This window comes from Vitis vinifera, chromosome 13 (genome assembly GCF_030704535.1).
Source record: "Vitis vinifera cultivar Pinot Noir 40024 chromosome 13, ASM3070453v1".
Taxonomy (NCBI): domain Eukaryota; kingdom Viridiplantae; phylum Streptophyta; class Magnoliopsida; order Vitales; family Vitaceae; genus Vitis; species Vitis vinifera.
This window is the reverse complement of record NC_081817.1, coordinates 5,617,868-5,639,606: the sequence shown is the minus strand read 5'-3', so window position 1 is coordinate 5,639,606 and position 21,739 is coordinate 5,617,868. Positions and strand designations below refer to the sequence as shown.

Genomic DNA, 21,739 nt, shown 5'->3' with positions numbered 1-21,739 from the left:
GATAGGGGTGCAGTGGATAATACCCATTGTGGTCGAGTGTAATGAAGGCATCGGTGGCTCCATTTGTAAGTTCAAATGGGCTGATGGAGTTATAGAGGGATATATTTTTCAGTTATATATCATGAAATTTAAAAAATAGGCTTATTGTTTTTTGGCAGCTTCCTATTGTTTGCTATTAGTTATCGTCTTCTATATATGAAATTAGAAGTTAGAACACATGCCAATATATGGTGCCAATTGTTAGATTTCAAATTTAAAAATCTTAAAAGTTATGTTGGGTATGTTGGAATGAGGAGTGAGAATAAACATCTTACTCCATTTTTCATTCATTCTCATATTTGGGTAATTTAAACGATAACTCCAGTGATTTTGTCTAGTTCTGTTAACATGAATTTTCATAAATTTTTGTTCATCATGAATGATCTTTCTCGTGGTGGCATGGAAGAAAATTCTCAAGATTGATCACTCTTATAAGGCGATGGTCTTTAATTAATAGGTATTGCCTTTGCTCTTTGGTTTTCTCATCATTTGGGTGGTGGCTTGGGTATTTTTTTGCAACCATCAGTTAATGAGGTTTTGCCAAAATAGCAATGAACTTTTGTTGGATTCAATTGTAAAATAGTTTAAAAATGAGAGTCTTGTTTGACAGTGATTTTAAGAAGCGTTTTTTATTTTTCTAATAATTAAATTTTTTTTATCATTTAAACATTAGAAAAATTAAAAATATTTTCTAAAATTATTATGTGTATTTTTATTTTGTAGATAGATGGGAAATGAGTTAGTGTATTTCCTTCCAAGAGTCAGAATGCTGGGGTTGAGGATGGGGATAGAATAGGCAAAATTTAGTTTAGTTTGGTTCTTTAAGCAATCCAAGAATTGAACCGAAGTTGAATAAATTGAAATATATTAAAACTGATTTAATTATTGAATCAAATTAACTTAATTTATCATTAGTTTACTTCTTTCTCTCCTCTCTTCCTTCAAATCTTAAATTCTATTTATTAAATAAAAAAATTGACAAATCAATAGGATTTTGTGCTTAGGAAATAAACCACAGTGATTTCAATAAAGAAGGTAATCAATCATAATTTAAGATATGGTTCTTCATCTACATTAATATATAATTTGTCGGCATAATCTTTGATATTCTATGTAAAAAGGGTGATAGAGTATTTGATGTAGCAAAAACCTCTCACCTTTTGGTAGGGAGTGTGACATACAATTTGGTGACCTTGATTACACTAACATAGGTAGGTTGGAGAATTTTTGCCCCCAAGATTATCGATTTGATTTTGTTAAGAGGAATTAGTTACCATCCCTAAGTGATAATATTCCTTCCATCCATGAGCGTGCTTAGGAGAATGCGATCAAAGCTAACTTCATCAAGCAAGGGTATGCATAAGTTGGAGCACTTTGCATGTACTAGGTTCTTTTCTTATCTTAAGGAAGGGCTTCAAATTTAGTGTGCTTGGGAATATGGTTGGAATACAAGTAGATACAAATTGTTAGCACAACAAAGTCATTAGCTCCATTGATCAACTCGTGATGACATTAAAATGCTAGTACAACTTATTGACGACCCATTGGATAATGGAATTTGTAAAATTACTAATTCCATTGACTAGACATGGCGATGCTAAGACACTAAAACAAATACCACGTTAATGGCATATTGGATGTTGGGATTGTTTATAGTCCCCAAAAATTGTAAAAATAAAATCATTTTCTTAATAATTATATCATTATATATTTGCCTTAAATTTAAATCATAAGAAGATGCATTACGCATATGATTTGGAGTTCGTTTGATAACGGTTTTAAGAAGTATTTCTAATTTTTCTAATACTTAAAATTTTTTATCCTTCAAGTATTACAAAAGGTTAATAAAATTATGGCCAAACATACTCTTGATATGCAACCTATTCTCATCTTAATTTCTCTTTTAATTTCTCATTTGGGAATTAAATTCCCAGGATCTCCTTTACTAATTATATATCACGCCGATAACAATGAAAGATTCCATCATTACCACTTAGCTCTCATCTTCGTGGCACCCATAGGAAAGAGACACTGCAATGATTCTAAACGGGTATGTCGTAATTCTATTGAGAAGCAAGGGCATATCCGTGATTTCGAATCCCAAAAGGGCAGTTCATAAATCATAATGAAGCTTCCCTCTGCTGTAGCTCAATTCCGGTAGAGTTTTCTTGACTACCAGCAGACCACCGCAACTTCTGCAGGCACGTTTTCCTCTGTCTGGAAGATATCATCTCTTCTACATTATCATGACTTTCTTCTCTCTTAATATATTTATGATTTTATCATAGCAAGCACAGATCACTCGCACTGTCACTTTCACTTCATAGACGACTAGATCTTTAATTATGTTTCAATACATTTTCTTGATCTGTTTTCGGTTCTTCTTTTTCTATTTTTTGGGTGAATTTTTTTATGGGTATTGCTAATTTGATCTTGATCGGTGTTTTATTGTTGGGTTAAGTGAGATATGCGCAATACTGGGTTTGTTTTTGGGTGATCAGAAGTGGGGGTTATAAATTTATTTGAATTTATTGATTTATTGGGTTTTCCTTTTCTTTTTATCGTATATTTGTTGTTCTAGATTTTTCTTGTGCTCTTACTTTTTGATAGATTCAAGTTTCTAAGGTAAATTTGTGCTGTTGTTAACATCAATGAATAAGCAAATTCAAGTAGGAGGGTCGCTTTATGAATGGCAGCATAGAATGCTGGGTAGGCTGCTAATAATCTTGACAAAAAGCATATATGCTTCTCTATAGTAGGCTTTAATAAAAAGAGGATTGATGCAGTAGAGGTGGGTATAAAGGGCTGGATGATGGATTTTAGAATGTCAGATGGCTGATGAGACCCATTGAGTTGTGTTCATTACAACATATGTCCTAATTCTTGTTGCAATTTTTTTTTTTTTTTGGCATATCTTTTGATATGCATTGACATGATTCTGTTCTGTTAATAATCTGTTCTGTGAAACAGATGTGGATACAAGAAGAGGTAGTGTTGGATATTCAGTTGGGGAGGGATGGGAGTGAGGGTGTCTTTGAGAGAGAGTAGGCATGATAGTTATGCAACAATGGCCTGAGTTCAACAAGTATAATAGATCTATCATCCACCATCTTAGCCACCCAAAGTCAAATTTTTTTTCTTTAACAATATTTTTGTGTTTTTTAATTTATATTTTTGGGGAAATGCTAAAATTTCATGCCAGGAATTTAGGATATGATAGTCCGAACCAGCACATGGTGAGCTATCCTTAAGAATGAGTATCATCCCAAGATTTAAAGCCTTTTGATTCTGGGACACTTTGGATACATGCTTACATGAAAAAATGGAACTAGTCATAATACAATTTCATCTAGAATAAAGTTGCTTCCCTTGAGGTTATTCTTAGATGATTTTATGCTGGAAATATTCTTCTATAAAACTGTCCTGCCAGGTGATGTAACAGACATTTCCAACCTCATGAAATGAAATACACCATAATAATGGACTGTCTGTCTTCTCTATATATGCTACTTAAATATTAGTTTTGCCTCCTGAGTTTCCATTTCTAGAAAGCTACTTCAATTTTTAGCTGCTTTGGTATTTTCAGCAAGTATGGAAGCCAACAGAGGCCAGAATGGAATTCAACAATTGCTAGCTGTAGAACAAGAAGCTCAGCATATTGTCAATGCTGCCAGAAATGGTAATTTCTTGCTTCATTCTCTATCTTGAATATTCTTCTAAACAGAACATGAGTTGCAAGTTATGGATGCCATGCATTGGAAACCTCATGTTTGGAGCTAAACTTGGAATATAGTTTGTATGATTTCATGTTTGCTTTCTACAACAAGCCACTGTATTAGTTAAATTCTCTGTTCCAACTAATGGTTCATACCCATGTTGGTTTCTGTTTTCAGCAAAAATGGCTAGACTTAAACAGGCCAAAGAAGAGGCTGAGAAGGAGATTGCTGAATTCCGTGTTCGAATGGAAAAAGAATTTCAAAGAAAGGTTGCAGAGGTAAAAAAAAAAAATAGACAAAGAAAAGAAAAGAGAATATTGATAAATATTCTGTGAGGCCTACTTTCATGATGAACCCACTGGCAATTTTCAGTTGTTAACTGTGATTTGTAAGTTGGCAGGTTCTGACTGATCAAAAAAAAGTTGTCAGGTTCACATGTTCTGAATTATGTGTAGTTTTTTCCTTAAGGGAATCCACCCCAATCATATTTTGCTTATATGGAATATCTTATGATTATCAACAAAGTTTTAAATTACTCTGACTAATATTTGGATTATTCTGAATAATTTTATAGCTATGTTTATCACCATAATATTCAAGTCCTGCATTCATTACTACTAATAAATATGTTGGTGAAATTTTCAACTTCTATTGCTATGGCACTGTTTGGAAATAATGTTTTCAGTGTGTTCTCATTTGTCTTGAAACAGAGTAGTGGGGACTCTGGTGCTAATGTGAAACGCCTTGAGCTGGAAACGGATGCAAAGATCCAGAACCTGAAGGTGGAGGCTGCAAGAATTTCCCATGATGTTGTCCACATGCTTCTGAAGCATGTGAATACTGTGAGGACCTAAAATCTTGGCTGTACCTGATGGGCGAAATATCTGGATACTTGCTTTTGCCTGTGTTGCTTCTTCCCTCCTTCCCCTTTTGTCTCTATTGAGTCTTGGAATCCCCCTTGGTTAAAATAAGATGCTTGTATTTTCCTATGTCTTGATTATATTTGTCAGTGATTGGCTGCCTTTGTTCCTTGGTATATTAAACAATCAATTATGTACTTTTTGTATTGGTGCTAAAAATTAATAGTAGTTTCGATCAAGGGCCTTTTTTGATGCAATAAGCTGCATTTAAGCTCCATTTTATGAACAGAAAATGAACTCTTGTCAGTGCTGTTGGATAAAAACTTATATATGACTGCAGAAGAATTTGCAGAATGATATGATCTGAACATCGCACAGCCAGCCTTCCAGGAAGCTCAGCCCCAGTTTGCAGTGGAAGCACCTTCAAGGCGCTTGTGCAAACATGTGCATGAGGTCACTGAGTTTTGCTGTGTGTTAAATGTGTATACTTCATCCAAATACCCAGAAGATCTCTTGTTAACTACAATTATGTTGCTCAACTCTGGTTAAGCAAATCTTTAGTATACTTTAGTGGGAAGCTTATATACAGAGTGTGGGAGAAAGTGCTTGGGAGAAGCCCAGTTCTCCTCCAAAGAATAGTGAAGTTACAATTGCCTAGTTAATATTAAAACAGAGGCTTCAATCCTTACTAAGGATGCAGTAGTGAGAGATCTTGATAAATTTGCTCCATCACTATCCCACATGCAAAGAGTCCCAACCCAAGCAGTGCAGGCCTTGCTCTTGACAATGCCTTTTGATTGGTGTCTTCACATTCTCTGTTATGCATTGCCCAAGCCATTGCTGGCGGGAGAACCCCGTAAAGCATTGTCATACAGTAACCCCCCTGTTTCACATCAGAGACATGACTAATTACAAAACCTTTGCAATAAGACAGTAATAACAATTTGTACGCTCTGTTTCCCTGAAGCTACTCACGGCAATGTCTGTAGCAGCAGAGAATGCATCTGGAACGGTTGCTGATACAAGTAGAGTAGGAGCAACCACCATTGCCATTGCTGTGAAGCTACTTTTGTTTCTTCCCCACCATTTCCTCAGCCCAAAGAGCTCGCCAGGTTTCTGCTAAATATGACTCTCAATCACATGTTAATCAAAAGCTAATATGAACTTCACCAAATCTCATAACTGAGAGCCAACAATAGATTTAGCGAGGAAAAGGTATAAAAGGTTACTGGTAATATTTGTGTGGAGGGAGAATTCCATGACAGGTTATCAAGCTGCTCCTTGAAGAACTGGGAGAAGCTGAGGAGAGTTCCGATGAGTGATGTTCCTATTGCCAGAAGTGAGAAGGCATCCACCATAAATGATACCCCACTCCAATTCACACTAAACCAGGATGACAATTAGGGGTTTGTGAATGATTACATATTGTTATCTTGTTGTGCTACGAACATGTATTGAATATCTTAAACAGTGGGGAGGTGATGGTATACCTCATGAGCAGTTCAACAGGGTCAACAGCTTGGTCGGCCTGGGAAGAGAGGCCTAGGGCAATTGCATCCCATAGAAGCAATGCTACCAGCGGAACCAGACTACCAAGCAAAACTGATGCCCTTATGCGTGTAAGATCGCCGCCCAGATAAGCACATATAACTGCAAGAAAATCACATACTGTAAAATGCCATCACTTCATTGCCTGAGATGATTGAGTTCATACTAAAACCACTGTCATCTTTACCCGGTGCTAGATCATGATACACCAAAGAAAAGATTATCACAGGAATTGTGGCCGGGACTTTTCCCCAGTCCCCACTTCCCTCCAGTCCTGACCACCCTCCCAACACAACTCCAAGCACTTCAATTGCTAGCAGCAGACCTGTTCATCAGTTTCAATGCATTGTTAGACCTCAGGAAGATAACTGCTGCCATCATTCAGTCAAAAAGTTTGCAGATATATACATAGCATGGAAGCAGTGAGCCATTGGTTGACTTGATCAGTAGCACGAGTCCCTCCTATGGAGATGAGGATGGTGAAGAGTGCAGTGAAGAAGAAACCTGAGATTGATGCCGGAAAATTAATCAAATGGAAAAGGATCTCCCCTGACTTGGAGCTATAGACAACCATGGAAGTGTAGCCTAAGAAGACATAGGTGGCAGTGGCTAAAATTCCACCCCATTCTCCTAATGTCTCTTGGGCCATGGTCCTAATGGAGATTATGTCTAACTCATTCTCTTCCTCTATCTTTCCCTTCTTCCTCCGCAAACCTACGTTGATTTCCACAAGAAGAAGAGCTTCAATTAGGAGAAAACCCCAACACACAATGACGGAGATCGAACTTGGAACAAGTCCCTGCAACATGAAAAACAAACGTGGGTATATCCTCATGCATCTTCAAAGAGACGGAGAGAGGTAAAGTACTGCAGGAGCAGCTTTCTGTGGCAGTGCAAGTATTCCTGAACCGATACTTGTTCCGATGATCAGGGCAACTGCTCCAGAGATAGTTCCCTTTTTCTTTGATTCTTTGATGGGCTCCTTCCTCAATTCTGCAACACTTCTGTTTGCCTTGGTTGCAGAAGGTTTCCAAGTAAGCCATGGCCTTTGCTCTTTTTGGAGGTGGCAACTGCAAGCATAGGAGCGGCTGATTGCAAGAAGAAATGAAACTTAACAACGTATAACTGAGAAGAGGAAGGAATTGAAAGGAGTGACATCATACATCCTCAACTTGAAGCAAATGGTTGCATTGTGTTGATGATCCCTTGCCCATGAATATGATGGACTTAGCTTTGCTACCCCATGGCCTATGGGATGCAAGCAGGAAGATGAAGGCATGCACTGTATATCCATGGGGGGTGGGGGGAAGAGGAAGACAAGCATCGGAATGAATGGACTGGAAATACAAAATTTCCCAAATATCTTGGGAGTGGATCCCACTATATTTTAGGTCACAGTATACATACCCAGAAGCGAGATCACTCGGATCGTACCAATACAGAGGCCCTTTTTATTTTTCTTTTTTTTTTAAAAAAAAAATTTAATTTTTAATTTTTACCAAATTCTTATAACTTCATCTTATTTGTAACTAATTCTTATACATTTGTACCATCATCTAATGATCTAAATTTTATCATATACTTTAAATAGTTTGGATCACATACCAATTTGGCACTTGATAATTTTCCTATATTTTATAATATTTTTCATATTAAAATGATTAAAAAAATAAATAAAATTGTCAAGTAATCTAAGGGGAGTAAATAAATTGAAATGCTTATATCCGATATAATCATCTTGTGAAATCAATGTTAGATTAATCTCGGTTTTGATGATAATAAAATAAGGTTTGAGACTAATAGTTAATTTTAAATGTGGTTAGATATGATGATTTTCAAAATAGTAAAACATGTCAAAGGAAAATCATGAAGAAAGAGAAACCTCAAAAAGAATATCAATCAAAACTTATTCTCTAGGTTGTTGGTGCACTAGTTTTATAGTGCATTACATTTTTTTAAGCACCTAAAATCATCTAAGGTGGTGTTTGTTTTTTTGGCTTTTTGCTGAAAACCATTTAGTTTTAGAATTTAGGTTGTTTGTTTTTTTACTTTTTCATGACTTATTATAAACTTTTTACTAAATAGAAAAAGCTAAAATATGTGGCTTTTTCTAAATAGAAAAAATAACACAATGGTTTTTTTTACTTTTTAATACTTAATAGAAATAAAATACTATAAAAACAAACAACCTAATATTTAATACTATTAAGTATTAAGGTTCCATTTAGAATTAAGTAAAAAAACAAACACCACCTAAGTGCTTAAATTGGTTTTATTCTTTTATAAATTGAACGAAGAATCTTTCTAAATAAAAACAACTTTTGTTTAACGTTATTCATGGTTAAAAAGGTTCTCAAAATAACAATGAGTTATTTTGTCGGTTTCCCTCAAAATTTTATGTTAAAGATGAAAAGTTGTAAAAATTGTAGGTTTGTTTATTCATCTTTGAACAATTTTTGTAAAAAATTGAGATTGATTGTTTCAAAGATAAAAACTCATACTTTGATATGCATTTTATCATCAAAAAGGATTTTTTAATATTAAGTTTTCATATTAAAACAATATTAGCCATTAAAGGTCATTTGTGCAACATTTCTCACTTTTTTCTATCTTGTTTACCACTGGTTGACTAATAGGTTGAATTGTTGAACCAATAGTTTGATTGATTAAACCAATAAATCGATTGGGTGGACCAAGAGGTTGACTAATTGAACCAAGATGTTGATTGGGTGAGCAAAGAGGTTAATGGATTGAACCAAGAGGTCAACTAATTAAACCAAGTGATTGTTAGTTGAACTAAACAATTGATTGGTTTAGAAAAATTTTAAAGTGGTAGAAGCTTGTCTCAATTGGTTAAGGTGTAACCTTGATCAATTGGTTGATCTGGTCCCCAATTTGTGCATAATGGTTGGTTTGGGCTTCTAACTTCTATTTAAAGGTTTCAAACTTATTATATTGATGAGGGAAGTGTTCTAAGTCATTCTTGAATATTATTTGAATTATAATTTAGTATAACTACAATCTTATAAAGAGATCGTAAAATATTAAATTTAGAAAACCATCTCTTTCAAACCTTCTACTTTTTCTTGATTTTCTTCTGATTTGAGATATCTTTAAGGTCTTTTCTTTATAAACATTTTTATTTAACACACTCAAATATAAAATATTATATTCAAACTTTATTTTGGTTTATCAAAATCAAAATTGACTAAATCTTGGCTTAACATAAGAAAGTTATCACCAAGTCAAACATCTTTTTGGCTAAATAAAGTGTAAAACTTAATTTGACCCCCTTTCTTTTAGATTTTAGCTAAATATAATTAATCCTTATTGGTTTAAAATTTCATGAAATAATTTTATTATCTTTTTCATTTGTTATTTTTACTCACATCATCTCTCTCGAACATTCAAAATAAGGACCGTATTTAATAAAATTTCAAACCAACGAGGATCACATGTAATTAGTCAAAACCTTAATAAAAGCGAATGAAATTGATCTTAAATTTTAACTTTCCGATTACATTTTTAAGTTATAACAAAAACATATTAAGATAAAAAATAATAATGTATGAATGTAATAAAATACGAATAAAAATGAATAAAATATGAATAATATAAATATTCATTATAATAATTAAATATTATAATTTTGTTATTTAATTTAATAAAAAAAAGGTTAATACATTTATGCAATTATGATATGATGTAATAATATTCAAAATAAAAAGATGTAATATTTCATTTTTTTTAAAATTATTTATGTATAACTTTTATTTTTGATAATTATTTTTAATTTTAATAATTATAAATTATATCACATATCCCGTTCTTTTATTTGTCCCGTTCGGTCATGGGTCGGGTTGCAAAAGCATCGGTACGGAGGTAGCCATGTTTGAAGAGATCAATTCAACGTAGTTCCAACTTCCAACTTCTAACTTCAATCAGGATTCAGGACCACCATTCTGATTTTCTGAGTTTCTCATCTCCACCCGTCGCTCACCGCCGTTCTCACCGCATTGCCTCAGTCCATGTTAACCCCGCCGCTAAATGCTCACCATTTTTCTGGGCATCTCTATTCCTTTATCAGGGCTTGGCCTTCACAAAACCAGTCCAATTCTCCACCAGAACAGTGTATTTGATCCAAAGTGAGATTGTACATGCCCACATCACCAGGACTTGTTTCAAACCCTTGTCTACTTTTTTCCAATGAATCCTCTTCGATTGGGTTGCCAATATGGCGAACTCGGTATTGCCCGCCACATGTTGGATGAAATGCCTGTATGTTATATCTTGGAACTCTTTAATTTCTGGGCATAATCAAGTGGGTTTATTTATTTTTTATTAAATTTTAATGATAAGCCCATGGATGTTTTTACCAATGGCTGGTGTTTAATGAATTCAGTAATGCCAATGCTTTCAGTGTGTGTTGTCAAACTGGGGATATGCACTTGGGTCATCTGATTCATGACATAATAATTGTTACTAGGTGCTGGATGACCTGATGTTTTTTGTTTGTGAATTTGGATGATGTGGGCCTGATTTTTTTTTTCTTTTTATTTGATAACTGCAAGATAATTAAAAATTGGTTTGAATGAGGAATTGTTGAAACTCTTGAAAGAATCATGAATATATATGAATTTGAATTGTTAAGGTCATGGGAATGTTGCTCTAACTTTGTTTACTCAATAAAATGTGGAAGTAATTCTTCACAGGTGTGCAACCAAGTTGGGTTGGATTTCAATGATACAGATCAGATTTTTAAGATCATGCCTGCTTATAATGTTGTAATGTATAATGCAATGACTCCTGGATTACTCTGAACAGAGACTGAAGCAATGAGTTTGGGGAGGAATACTTATGCTGTTTTCTTTTAGATGCAAAAGAAAGGAATGGAGCTCTTGAAGTTCATATTCTCAAGTACATTCAAAGCTTGTAAGTCAGGTGAAGCTTTTGACCATGTAAGGCAAAAATCATGCTCAAATCCGAAAAAACAATTGAATTTGAGTCAAATGATTTCATTTGGAAGTGTGTACTTTTGAAGATGGGCTGAAATGTTTTCTTTTGAGACTCAAGCTATAGATTGGCTCAAGGACATACATGTCTGCAGGATAATTTGAGTGCAATGCCTCTTGAATTGGGAAGAGAACTAGATGACTTCATAATACTTAGCATGTTTAGGTTATGCCAATTAGCCTACATCAAATATCTTGTAACCAGGTCCAGGGGTATGCAATGAAAACTGGGATAGGAAACTCACTATCCATTCGAAATCCAAAGATGGGCCTTGGTGCAAACTATGGAGATATAGATTCTTCATATCCAACCTTCTAAGAAATAGAATTCTAAAATAGTGTCTTGGTCATTGCTTGTTTAAAGCAATGTGCGACTGGAATGTGCACACAAAGCTCTAAGCCTCTTTAAGTTGATGAAAGATTAGGGGAAGTGCCCAGTCACATTACATTTCTCAGATTTCTTAATTGAGCCATGTTGAAGATTGATTATGGTAAGTTTTCAATACTTATTTGATGTTCATGTTGGTGGGGGGGGGGGGGGGGGGGGGCTTTCTTCAAATTCCAAGGGGATTAAACTTTTTGGGGTTGGGAGTTAGTGTTTCCAAGTTCGTGACTGGATTAAGAATAAACTGTTGAGATGGGAGAATGGATCGGATTTGGGGAAACAGCAGAGGGAAAGGGGAAACCTGTTTTATCTTTCTGAATTGTTAGGATTAATTTTTAATTTTTGCATAAAATTTTTGGAATTATATGCAGTTTTGAGGATAATTTACTCTTGAATTAATATAAGCACTAGATTGGACATGCATGCCTATTAAGCTAGGTATAATTCATACACTAGTGAGATTGTTAAATGCTTGCACATGCAATTTTTGAAACCTATCTCTTAGTGATATATGCGTTTGTAATTAATTCATCATTCATGTAATTAGATTACCTTTTTCAATGGCAAACATTTCAAAATCATGAAGAAGGATCATGGTATGACTCCAAAAAACAGAGCATTCTGCCTGTAATGTTGACCTCTTGGATTGAGCTTGAAAGATTGGTTCATTCTGAAAACTTCATTATCAACTCTGGCTTTGAAGATGATTTGTAAACATCTTATGTGTTGTTGAATGCTTGCAGGGTCCATAAAGATACTGTCACTGAGAAACATGTTACAGAGAGACTGATTGAGCTTGAACCTGAAGCTGCAGTGTCTTATGTGCTTCTTGACAACAACTACACTAATGTGGAAAAATGTATGCCAGCCAAAAGAATCAAGGACTTGCTGATGGTAGAATTACAATGAAACCTGGTCTAAGTTGGATTGAGGTAGGAAAACGTTGGCCTTTCTTTTGTGGTGGGTGATAAATGTCATCATTGAAGTCAAACTATTTATGCACGGTTGGAAGAAATATGAAATAAGTAGAATTCGCTAATGAGGGGCTTGTTTTTAGAGTCCCTAAACCTGAACAGAACAATAGCTTTGTGGTGGCTACCATAACTAAAAGTTAGCCATGATCCATTAGTTTGCCAACATCAGCTTCTATGAAAGTGTGGATGAAGTTGGGAGCCTGCTGAGATTGCCATACAAAAATGAGGCTCTTCTCAGTGCTGAAAAAGAGAGAATTCCCGTAGGTCCAATAAGTTTCCATTCTGTCATAGAAGGTTCTTGTTCTTGTAGAGACCATTCACAGGGGAAGTAAGATTGACTATTTAGAAGATTGTTGCTCTCTTGAACTGATCCCAGACTCTCACAGATGGTTCTTGTTCTTGTAGGGACTATTGGTAGTGAGAGTAAACTGTTTTACTACAAACGCTTGGTAAAATGAATTAATCATGCCGTTGGAAAGGATCAGAATTGATTGGAATCTATATGTGAGCCCCATTGCCTATTGCCAGAGTTCCTACATGTCAGAAACTCATGAATAAGATGGGATCAATGATGCTGTCAGAGGGATCAGAACTGATGATGGGTGACTATGGGAGACCCATTGCCTACTACCAGAGTTCCTATTGTCAGAGGTCCATCTCCTGCATTTTTCCTGGAGGAAGTGCGATTGGAGAACCGGTTTTTATGTAATTTATGAGAAATGATTGAGGTCCTCGCCCAAGTCTCTGCTTCCAACACGTCTCTCTCACCATTTCCACAACTGCATTTTATGACTCAGAGCGGTACATCAGCACCCTTATTGTTTGGTTGGTATCTCATCAGGTAATGAAATTATTGATTTGAAGGTTACATCCAGTTCAGCTTTGATATTCTGGGTTGGGAATATGCATACTAGTAGTTTCTCACTTCCAATCTCTACCAATACCTCCTAATGGATTTCATATATTTTGTAAAATTTTCACTCTACCCAGCTGTTCCTCAAAAGGTTCAAAGGGTTCATTTGCTCCTTTAAAACCGGCACACCACTAAATGCCAATATATTTGATAAAAAATCTATGAATATCAAAATAAAAGACAAAGCAAAAGCATTTCATGCACTAGACTTGAAGAGTTTGGCCAGGAAAAAACCATGTGGGTTTATGGGTTGACACCATCTGGTCCCCTACGCCCACTTTTTCTAGGCATGGATTAGTAGCTGAGCCCCCCCAGATGGTTACATTTGTAGCAAAATAGTAATAGCCTAGAGTGGGACTGTGGGCTGTGTGTAGGGGCTACTTCCTCTTCCTGTGATTACTACTCAGTGGGCCTTTATCCCAACTGTATCTCAGTCACTGTGTACAATAGGATTCAGTCTGCACAAATGATGACATAAGGCGGAATCAGACTAGAATCCTCTCCTATTCTTTTTCTCTCTTCTGTACTTCCTTGCATTAATGTTTTACAGTTCAATTTCCATGAGGCCTATAGGTTGAAAGAGTTGGGCTAGAAAAGAGGGGAGGTAGAAAAGGACTGTCCCCACAGGTAAACAAGTGGATGGTATCCGAGGAGGACGATGGTGTGGATAGGTGATATGGAAGAGTGTGAGGCCCAGTGTGGCTCAGACTTCAGAGATGAGGAGCTATGTTATGGAGGTGGGAGCAATTTGAGGAGATTGCGACAAACATGAGGCAGTCAGAGATTTAATGCGGGGGGAGAGGGCAGGAGGAGAGAATGCCTTGTCTTGCTGTCTCCTCAGGCCCTCACCACCCACTGCTCCTCCTCCTCCTCCTCCTCCTCCATCTCCGCCACCACCTCCTCCAGCACCCACACGTCCATTCCAATGACCCTCCCAGCCTCCTTCCTCCCCCTGATCCCTCCCTTCATTTTCTTCTGGGGATACTGACAAACAAATTATTGTGTTTGTTGAAGGAGGGGTGTCTTTGAAAATGACAATTATTTTTTGGAAAAGAAATGGTAAAACGATCTCATACTTCCTACCATATCTGACCCCTTCTTATCTCTTCTTTAATTGAAGGCGCAATTATACTCCATTACGAAAAACATGACGTGCCCTTAACTTTAATACGAGTCTTGAAAGTTTCAAGTTTTATTTCCACGTTTGACTCGAAGGCTTTTGAATAATGATGAACCCAAATTTGATTTCAATGTTTCAAACAAAGTATGAAATGTTTAACGAACTTAGTACATTTTTTCCTGCCAAGTTCCTGTTCATTTTGTTCCGTACAATCATTCGAAAAATCAAATGGATTTACTTTGTCGTGGGTCAAAGTTACCACAGTAGAAACAGGACATAATGGATGAGAGCATGTGGGAGTGGTTAACAAGGGTCAACTCACTGTTCACCAATCATCTTATCCACACTCATTTCCCAAATTTACCATGATTCTGCGTTGTGACAGTAACCGGTGACCGGTAACGAGGGAGGCATGCGGGGTTAGTGACGACTGGCCCACCATAGCCGTCAGCACGTCCACGTGGAGCCCACCAGCTCAGGCCACTAATAAAGGGCAGTTTGGTCATTAAAAAAAACCAAAAATGGGGATGAACTGGGCAAATTGGACACAATTAGTGCGCGCCCATGCCTTTTGCCGACGATGTGGCGGTGGGACCCACGCGTAACGACAGGCGCGGGAGAAAATTTTGCGAGTTGGCCGTCGATCACGGAGGCAGAGGGTTGAGTGATCATCTGAAGCGTGGGATTGGAACGGGAAGTGAACCGTCGGTGGCCCTTGTGCGATGTAAACGTGTAAACCACGGTTAAGACGGCAGTACACAGCCTGGTTAAGAGGTCCCAAATTTGGAGATTAGGAGAGAGAAAATCTTGTTTGTTTCTTCGGTGGATTTAAATATAAATATAATTTTGCTTATATATGATAATACGGTGGATATAAATATATCCATCTCAGACATGCTCTGAAACTGCTGTGTTCTTGCCTCCTCCTCCTCCATTTGGTCCTTTGCTGGTTGGCTTGTTTGGGTTTTTTCATTGGTAACATATATTCTCATATATAGCCGATAGCAGCTCTACCTTCTTATTCAGAAAGCGATGCCATTCAATGTGATGTTCCTCATCAATCACTCCATTTCAGCTCTCCTTGCTCCTCTTTAAAGGGTTCTCTTCTTTTTCATGTCAAAGCGTTTCTGGGTTTTGCTTTCAGCATTGAGCTCACTTCACTCATAATTCAAAATTCATTTGCATATAGTGCTCAAGCTGAAGCTGCTACCATCTGCAGAGAGGGAGGAGGTTTGAGATTGTGGAAGCAGTGAATAACGCATGTGATGTCAACAAGGACGTGAAGTGAAGAGATGGCTTGTAATCTTCAATCAGAAATGCAGGAACCCAGTATCGATACCGATAAACTTAGCTACGAAATCTTCTCAATTCTCGAAAGTAAGTTTCTCTTTGGCTACGATGACCAGAAGCTCTGGATCCCCAAACAGATCGAGACCAAGTCCGAGGTTTCTACTCCACCTCCCCCCGACAATGGCGTCTCCGCTATCAAGAATCAGAGGGGCAAAATCTGCATACTCTCCATCGACGGTGGTGGAATGCGAGGGATATTATCCGGAAGAGCCCTCGCTTATCTCGAACAAGCCCTTAAAACGAAATCCGGGAATCCTCAAGCTAGAATCGCCGACTATTTCGACGTCGCGGCCGGTGCCGGCGTCGGAGGGATTTTCACCGCCATGCTCTTTGGGACAAAGGACAATAGCCGCCCGATTTTCCAAGCGGAGGACACGTGGAAGTTCCTGGCGGAGCAGGGGAAGAGATGCTATCGTTCTTCGTCCGGTTCCGGCTCTGGCGGCGGCAGTTTCCTCCGGCGGATTCTCCGAGGTGGCTCCAGCGGCTCGGCGGCGTCCGGACTAGAGAAAGCCATGAAGGAAGCGTTCGCGGAGAACGGCCGGAGTTTGACGCTGAAAGACACGTTGAAGCCGGTGTTGATACCGTGCTACGACCTCTCCAGCTCGGCGCCGTTCCTGTTCTCCAGAGCCGACGCTCTCGAAACAGACAGCTTCGACTTCCGCCTCTGGGAGGTGTGCCGAGCCACGTCGGCCGAGCCAGCCATCTTCGAACCGGTCTCGATGCGGTCTGTCGACGGCCAAACCCGGTGCGTGGCGATTGACGGTGGTTTGGCCATGAGCAACCCTACCGCAGCGGCGATCACGCACGTGCTTCACAACAAACAGGAGTTTCCATTCGTGCGAGGGGTGGAGGACCTTTTGGTACTTTCACTTGGAACAGGTCAGCTTCTGGAAGGAAGCTACGATTACGATCAAGTGAAGAACTGGAAAGCTAAGGACTGGGCTCGACCCATGGCTCGAATCTCCGGCGACGGTGCCGCCGATATGGTGGACCACTCGGTGGCAATGGCGTTTGGGCAGAGTCGGAGCAGTAACTACGTCCGTATTCAGGTACGCCTCCTAAGCTAACGTGCGACCAGTGCGCTGGTTTTAGTCAAAACGTGCGCCTCCATTTTGGACGGCTCATGCAACTCTGCCATGGTCGTTGTGGGGCAGTAGTGGGTATGCAGCCTAATGCCCAATAGCCTCGATTTCTGTCATAATTTTCACTTTCCCGTCCATCCAAATTTTCAATTCCAAATAAATTTCATTTCAATCCCAAGCTGGATCAACAAAAAGAACAAAAAGAAAGTAATAGCTGGGGGTCTTATTTTATTTGATTTTTTTCCCAATTTTGATTCAGACAAAAACTGAAGTTTTAACCCATGATTTTGAATTATTATATATATAGCGATAATTATTAGTTTCATGCCAATTTGAATTGGGTGAGTGGTGAGAGAATGGAAATTTGTTGCTATGGGTGCTCCTTTGCAGTGGGGTGAATGGGAAAAGCAGGAGAGCTGGGGTTTGGGTTTGCCAAGTATGGGAATTTTTAGGAGTGTTTGGAAAAATGGGACTCAGATGTTGGTATTAAATGAATACGAGAGATGATGGGCTTTCTGATCCTGGCTAGCCTTACCATTAGGGCTGTTTATAGTATAAAGTATGCTCTGTCAATGTGCTGGGACCTTGTATCTGGCTTGCTATTCTTATACTGCCTTAATGTGAGCCACCTAAATTCAATAAAGTTGTGGGTTTTCCTTCCAATTGGTTTTGGTCTTCCCTTTCAATTTACGATTAAAGAGAAGGTTTCCCTCATCAATTCAATCCTTTTCTGTCTCCTTTTCCCTGTTCTTTGATGATGACCGGGCTGTGCTATTGGCACTCCACATTTCTGCTGCATGCACTTTTCCTACAATGCATTCATTTCCAAGTGAAATTGAGTGCATGAAGCATAAAGGGAAGCGTGCCCCTTTTGTCAGCTACTGTTCTAAAGCACTCACTCAAATCAGTTTGATGTAGTTAGGTTGGTCCGGAATCAGTTTTTTACCCCATTTCAAAAAAGAAAGTTCATGGATCCTGAAATGCCTGAATGTGGTCAGCATTTTGTTTTTCTTTCTTTCATTCTTTTTGTCTCTCTTAATATTGGGCCTTCCAACTTGTTGATTTAAATCAATCTTGCACAGTTATAGTCTAGATGATGTATATTCCTGATGTTTTCTTGCGAAATCATTTGAGTTCAGTAGAAGCTTAGGCAAATTGAGTTGTATCTGTTCTCTAACTACAATACTTCAATCATTTCTGGAATGACAGGCAAATGGGTCCACCTTGGGTCGTTGTGGGGCAAATATGGACACAGACCCTAGTCCTAGCAATGTAAAGATGCTAAATGGAATAGCTGAGGAAATGCTGAAGCAAAAGAATGTTGAATCAGTGCTCTTTGGAGGTAAAAGGATAGGAGAGCAGAGCAATTTCGAGAAACTCGACTGGTTTGCTGGTGAGCTTGTGCTGGAGCATCAGAGGAGGAGTTGCCGAATAGCTCCCACTGTTGCATTTAAGCAAGCTACCCCCAAATCCACCTAGGCCAACAGTAGCCTGAAGAAAAAGGGTAAGCTTTTCCCTGCTATTTCATTTCCATTTTATTTTAATTACACAAATTGATCAAGAAAACATGCCCTACATAAAGCTTGAATCCACCCTTGCTTCACTATCCTAGGCAACCTCCTTTCCTTGCATATTAAAGGCCCTGAAAAGATGGTGGTCCATCATGGACTATCAATGGTCCATTGTTGAGCTTAAGATGTTCAGTAGTATGAAAATGCTGTAGTTAATATAATCTACAGAAGATGCATTAATCAAAAGCACAGATGTTTAGAAACCACCTGATTTTCTCCATGCTAAGCAAAAATCTTTTGGAAGTATTTACTATATTATTACTACTAATGTTACTGTTACCTCTGTCACATGCCCTTTGCAACTAGAATTTTTTTCTTTTAATCCCTTTGGTGGTGGTCTTAAGAGTAAAAATCATGTGGATCATAATCACGGGCAAATATTGGTATTGTCAGTTTGTGAATCTTAGTGGGCTCATCTTGTCCCTTTCTCTTTTGATTCAAAGATCAAATGTTATAACAACCAGTTGTTGTTCAACATAAACTCCAAGAGACGAAATAGTTGATGTGGGGGAAGGTAACCCCACTGTTGTCGGCCTACCGACACCAATGCTTGGTAAAGAATGGGGACATTTGAGTCATTTGAGAGAAAGTTCTGCAATGGTTAGGGGGGTTGCTATGGTCATTTTGGGGGGTGGGAATCAAATCATTTTGGGTGCTCCTGGATACGTATCCGTGGTCCGGAAAAGGGTGTCTCCGTGACCATGTTTTGGTTTGAGTGTGTGGACAAAGTTCATTCCTTTCCTCCTGAGCTTTGGCCTATGAAAAACCACTGACCACGACCTTTGCCTTTTACAATTTTTTGAGCACATATAACACCTGTTCCAGGTGAAGGTTTTTTTGGTAATTTGAGAATTTTTATTCACCTTTTTTAAGTATGCCCTAATGTCCCCAGATGTAAGCTTCTTGTGAATCTGTGACCTGTCACCCCCATATTATTTTGGCTTCAATTTACTGAAAATTCCCCAACCTTTCTTGTTCTAAGCAGATCTTTATGCTTACCTGTGTCTCATCTGTTGGATGGAGTGAATAAAAGAGTAACTTGACTGAAGTAAATCTTATACCCTGTTCCACCCACCTTCAACCTGTAAAGAATCAATGGATGCAATAATCAAATCATGTTTCTACATGGTGATTTGTACTGGTCAATGGAAGGATGCCAAAGAGACAGCCACGTTAGGACCATGCTCAGAGAAACCTGTAAAATAATGCTTGGGTCCTGGTTCTTGGTTCTCTTCCCAACTATATTCAACCAAAACGTGAAGTCATGTTCTTTTTTTTTTTTTTTTTTTGGTTATAAAAGAAGAGAAAGTGAAAGCAAAACATAGCTAGGCTCAGACTTCTAAAAGGGGGTTAAAAAAAAGTGTTCCACATTGTAGCCTTGCTATCTCTTGCTTTGTGCTTTAATGCCTTGATATGGGTTCAGTTGTGGTTAGAAATTTACATTGAGTCATGTGATTTTGGGCTTTTGTCTTCTTGTTCTTCTATTTCGCCCCTTACGCGGTTCACATCAGTTGTTTTTAGATCTTGTTATGTCTCATGCAGTTCACCTTATTTATACTGCTTTTGTAGTAGTCATGCCTTGGGTCATACCCATTAATTAATTCTCCTTTTAATAAATCTCAATATTGAAATCTGTCTTTTTGGAATGCAGGGGAGGCAGAACAATAAATTCAAAAAAAAAAAAAAAAAAAAAAGGAAAAGAGAAGAAAAGTAATATAGCAGCTTTTACTTTTGAAAGAGAAGATAGTAAAAGAAGAGGAGGAGGGTCAGGGAATTGAGTGAAAAGGACTAGTAGTGTAAAAAGGGTGGAAGATCTTTGTGGGATTCTTTGCCTGCCACAGGACAGGCATGTGGTTGTCCACTCCAATTCTCTACTATGTCAAGAAACCATTAGAGAAAAGCAAATTGAGTTTGAAGGCATTGAGCTTTGAGCTTTGTCCTGTGGCGGGTCAAACAATATGAATTCGATTGGAACCTTTTAATTTGAAAGAAGTTGCTGTGGGGAAGAACTGTTCCTGATTTCCTCGGCTCCGCCTTTATTTACTTTTGGTTTCAGCCTCTTTCTTCCTTAATCAGCCTCAGCAAACTTGAATTTGGGTGGTGGGCCTACCTTGTGAAGCATCCCCATAAATATAGCCAAAGTTGAATGTCTGACCTTTGGTATTCTTTTTTGTTTTTATTTTATTTTCTTCAATATAGATGTGCTGGTGAAGAGATTTGAGGGTGGGTATCTTTTTTAATCAACCGACCACAGCTCCTCCTAGAAATGGGATTGATGGATGAGCCAACATTAAGAGTCTGGGTGGGACCCTTTTCCAAGAAAAGACCAATTTCATTTTTGTTTTTTAAATCTTTAGTACACAGGGTTTGGGGTCCCTGGGGGTCCTCAAATTCCAAGTGTTCTCTTTAGAAAATGTTGATGATCTCATGATTGTTTGGGGGGCAAAGAAAATTTCAGTCTTTCCCTTTCCTTTTGTAAACTTGTGTATGTTAAAAAAGGAGTAATGGTGGGTGGTGGTTGATGTTTGTGTTTTTTTTCTTGGCTGTGCTCTAGCTTTTTCATTTCCCACTGTTGACTGCTGCCCCATGATTAATGGAGGATACTTGATGGATGGCAGGTAGGTTTGAAATTTCAACATGGCATATGGGCATGCCTCTATCATTGCCTTCAATAAACCCACTTCAAAGTAGTTCACACCCTCCATCAACTCTCACTCCACTCCATCACTATAATTTCAAAACCTCTTCAACCAACAGGAAGAAAAGACATCAAATGTTTGATTGCATACAAACCCTATTGGTAGGTTTTGGTGCCTTTGAGCTTTAAACTTCAAAATCCCTCTCTACAGAACCCAACCCAGTTGGTAGTTTTCACTTTTCCCCATCAGGGAATTTTCTTTTAACCAGTGTGAAAGAGAAATTGGAGAAGCCTTTGTCTCACTTACCTTTTTGTTAATGCTCAAGTTTAGCCCCAAGAATGTGTTTTACACAAGGAGAGACTTTCGGTGGAGAGTGTGATTATGAATGGGCAGTTACTTTGATGCCCACAGAAGAGTGAGGCTATTGGAGATCACCCTGGGGAGGTCTTGGGCCCACTAGTAATAATGCTTTCTCTTTTCGACCTTTTGGTGGGTGGTTGGGGTTAAACCATTTTCACATTTTCTTTTTC

General features: G+C 38.1%; 3 protein-coding genes across 6 annotated transcripts; 2 read left to right on the top strand and 1 right to left on the bottom strand.

Moving 5' to 3' along the window:
* Nucleotides 1-1,912: 1,912 nt before the first annotated feature.
* Nucleotides 1,913-4,872, top strand: LOC100251261 (V-type proton ATPase subunit G-like). Its single transcript, XM_002275014.3, has 4 exons — nt 1,913-2,240; nt 3,626-3,718; nt 3,933-4,033; nt 4,466-4,872. Exons 2-4 carry the CDS (start codon nt 3,631-3,633, stop codon nt 4,607-4,609), a joined length of 333 nt encoding a protein of 110 aa, XP_002275050.1. The 5' UTR covers nt 1,913-2,240; nt 3,626-3,630; the 3' UTR covers nt 4,610-4,872.
* Nucleotides 4,873-5,113: 241 nt separating this feature from the next.
* Nucleotides 5,114-7,528, bottom strand: LOC100251314 (uncharacterized). 2 transcript variants are annotated; one of them, XM_010660107.3, is made up of 8 exons: nt 7,327-7,528; nt 7,032-7,233; nt 6,572-6,962; nt 6,351-6,488; nt 6,106-6,265; nt 5,845-5,998; nt 5,591-5,734; nt 5,114-5,498 (listed from the first exon to the last, which is right to left on the bottom strand). In XM_010660107.3, exons 1-8 carry the CDS (start codon nt 7,485-7,487, stop codon nt 5,304-5,306), a joined length of 1,545 nt encoding a protein of 514 aa, XP_010658409.1. In that variant the 5' UTR covers nt 7,488-7,528; the 3' UTR covers nt 5,114-5,303. The 2 variants fall into 2 exon arrangements, with proteins under 2 accessions (XP_010658409.1, XP_059597609.1); XM_059741626.1 differs by having other exon boundaries at nt 5,591-5,731; nt 7,327-7,527.
* Nucleotides 7,529-10,000: 2,472 nt separating this feature from the next.
* LOC100246118 (patatin-like protein 6) lies at nt 10,001-21,092 on the top strand. 3 transcript variants are annotated; one of them, XM_059741625.1, is made up of 6 exons: nt 10,001-10,441; nt 12,304-12,492; nt 12,940-13,375; nt 15,757-16,966; nt 18,209-18,503; nt 20,222-21,092. In XM_059741625.1, exons 4-5 carry the CDS (start codon nt 15,860-15,862, stop codon nt 18,476-18,478), a joined length of 1,377 nt encoding a protein of 458 aa, XP_059597608.1. In that variant the 5' UTR covers nt 10,001-10,441; nt 12,304-12,492; nt 12,940-13,375; nt 15,757-15,859; the 3' UTR covers nt 18,479-18,503; nt 20,222-21,092. The 3 variants fall into 3 exon arrangements, with proteins under 3 accessions (XP_059597608.1, XP_010658410.1, XP_019079893.1); XM_010660108.3 differs by lacking the exons at nt 10,001-10,441; nt 12,304-12,492; nt 12,940-13,375 and adding an exon at nt 15,096-15,665; XM_019224348.2 differs by lacking the exons at nt 10,001-10,441; nt 12,304-12,492; nt 12,940-13,375 and having other exon boundaries at nt 15,096-16,966; nt 19,556-20,270.
* Nucleotides 21,093-21,739: the final 647 nt, after the last annotated feature.

Bases quoted from the DNA above. Each gene is read 5' to 3' on its own strand.
- LOC100251314 (XM_010660107.3), bottom strand. From the start codon at position 7,487: ATGCTTGTCTTCCTCTTCCCCCCACCCCCCATGGATATACAGTGCATG. The intron at 6,489-6,571 runs GTATATATCTGC...ACTGATGAACAG, and splicing joins GCTCACTGCTTCCATGCTAT to GTCTGCTGCTAGCAATTGAA. The intron at 5,999-6,105 runs GTATACCATCAC...ATCCTGGTTTAG, and splicing joins CCTGTTGAACTGCTCATGAG to TGTGAATTGGAGTGGGGTAT.
- LOC100251261 (XM_002275014.3), top strand. From the start codon at position 3,631: ATGGAAGCCAACAGAGGCCAGAATGGAATTCAACAATTGCTAGCTGTA. The intron at 3,719-3,932 runs GTAATTTCTTGC...TTCTGTTTTCAG, and splicing joins TGTCAATGCTGCCAGAAATG to CAAAAATGGCTAGACTTAAA. The intron at 4,034-4,465 runs GTAAAAAAAAAA...GTCTTGAAACAG, and splicing joins TTCAAAGAAAGGTTGCAGAG to AGTAGTGGGGACTCTGGTGC.
- LOC100246118 (XM_059741625.1), top strand. From the start codon at position 15,860: ATGGCTTGTAATCTTCAATCAGAAATGCAGGAACCCAGTATCGATACC. The intron at 16,967-18,208 runs GTACGCCTCCTA...CTGGAATGACAG, and splicing joins GTAACTACGTCCGTATTCAG to GCAAATGGGTCCACCTTGGG.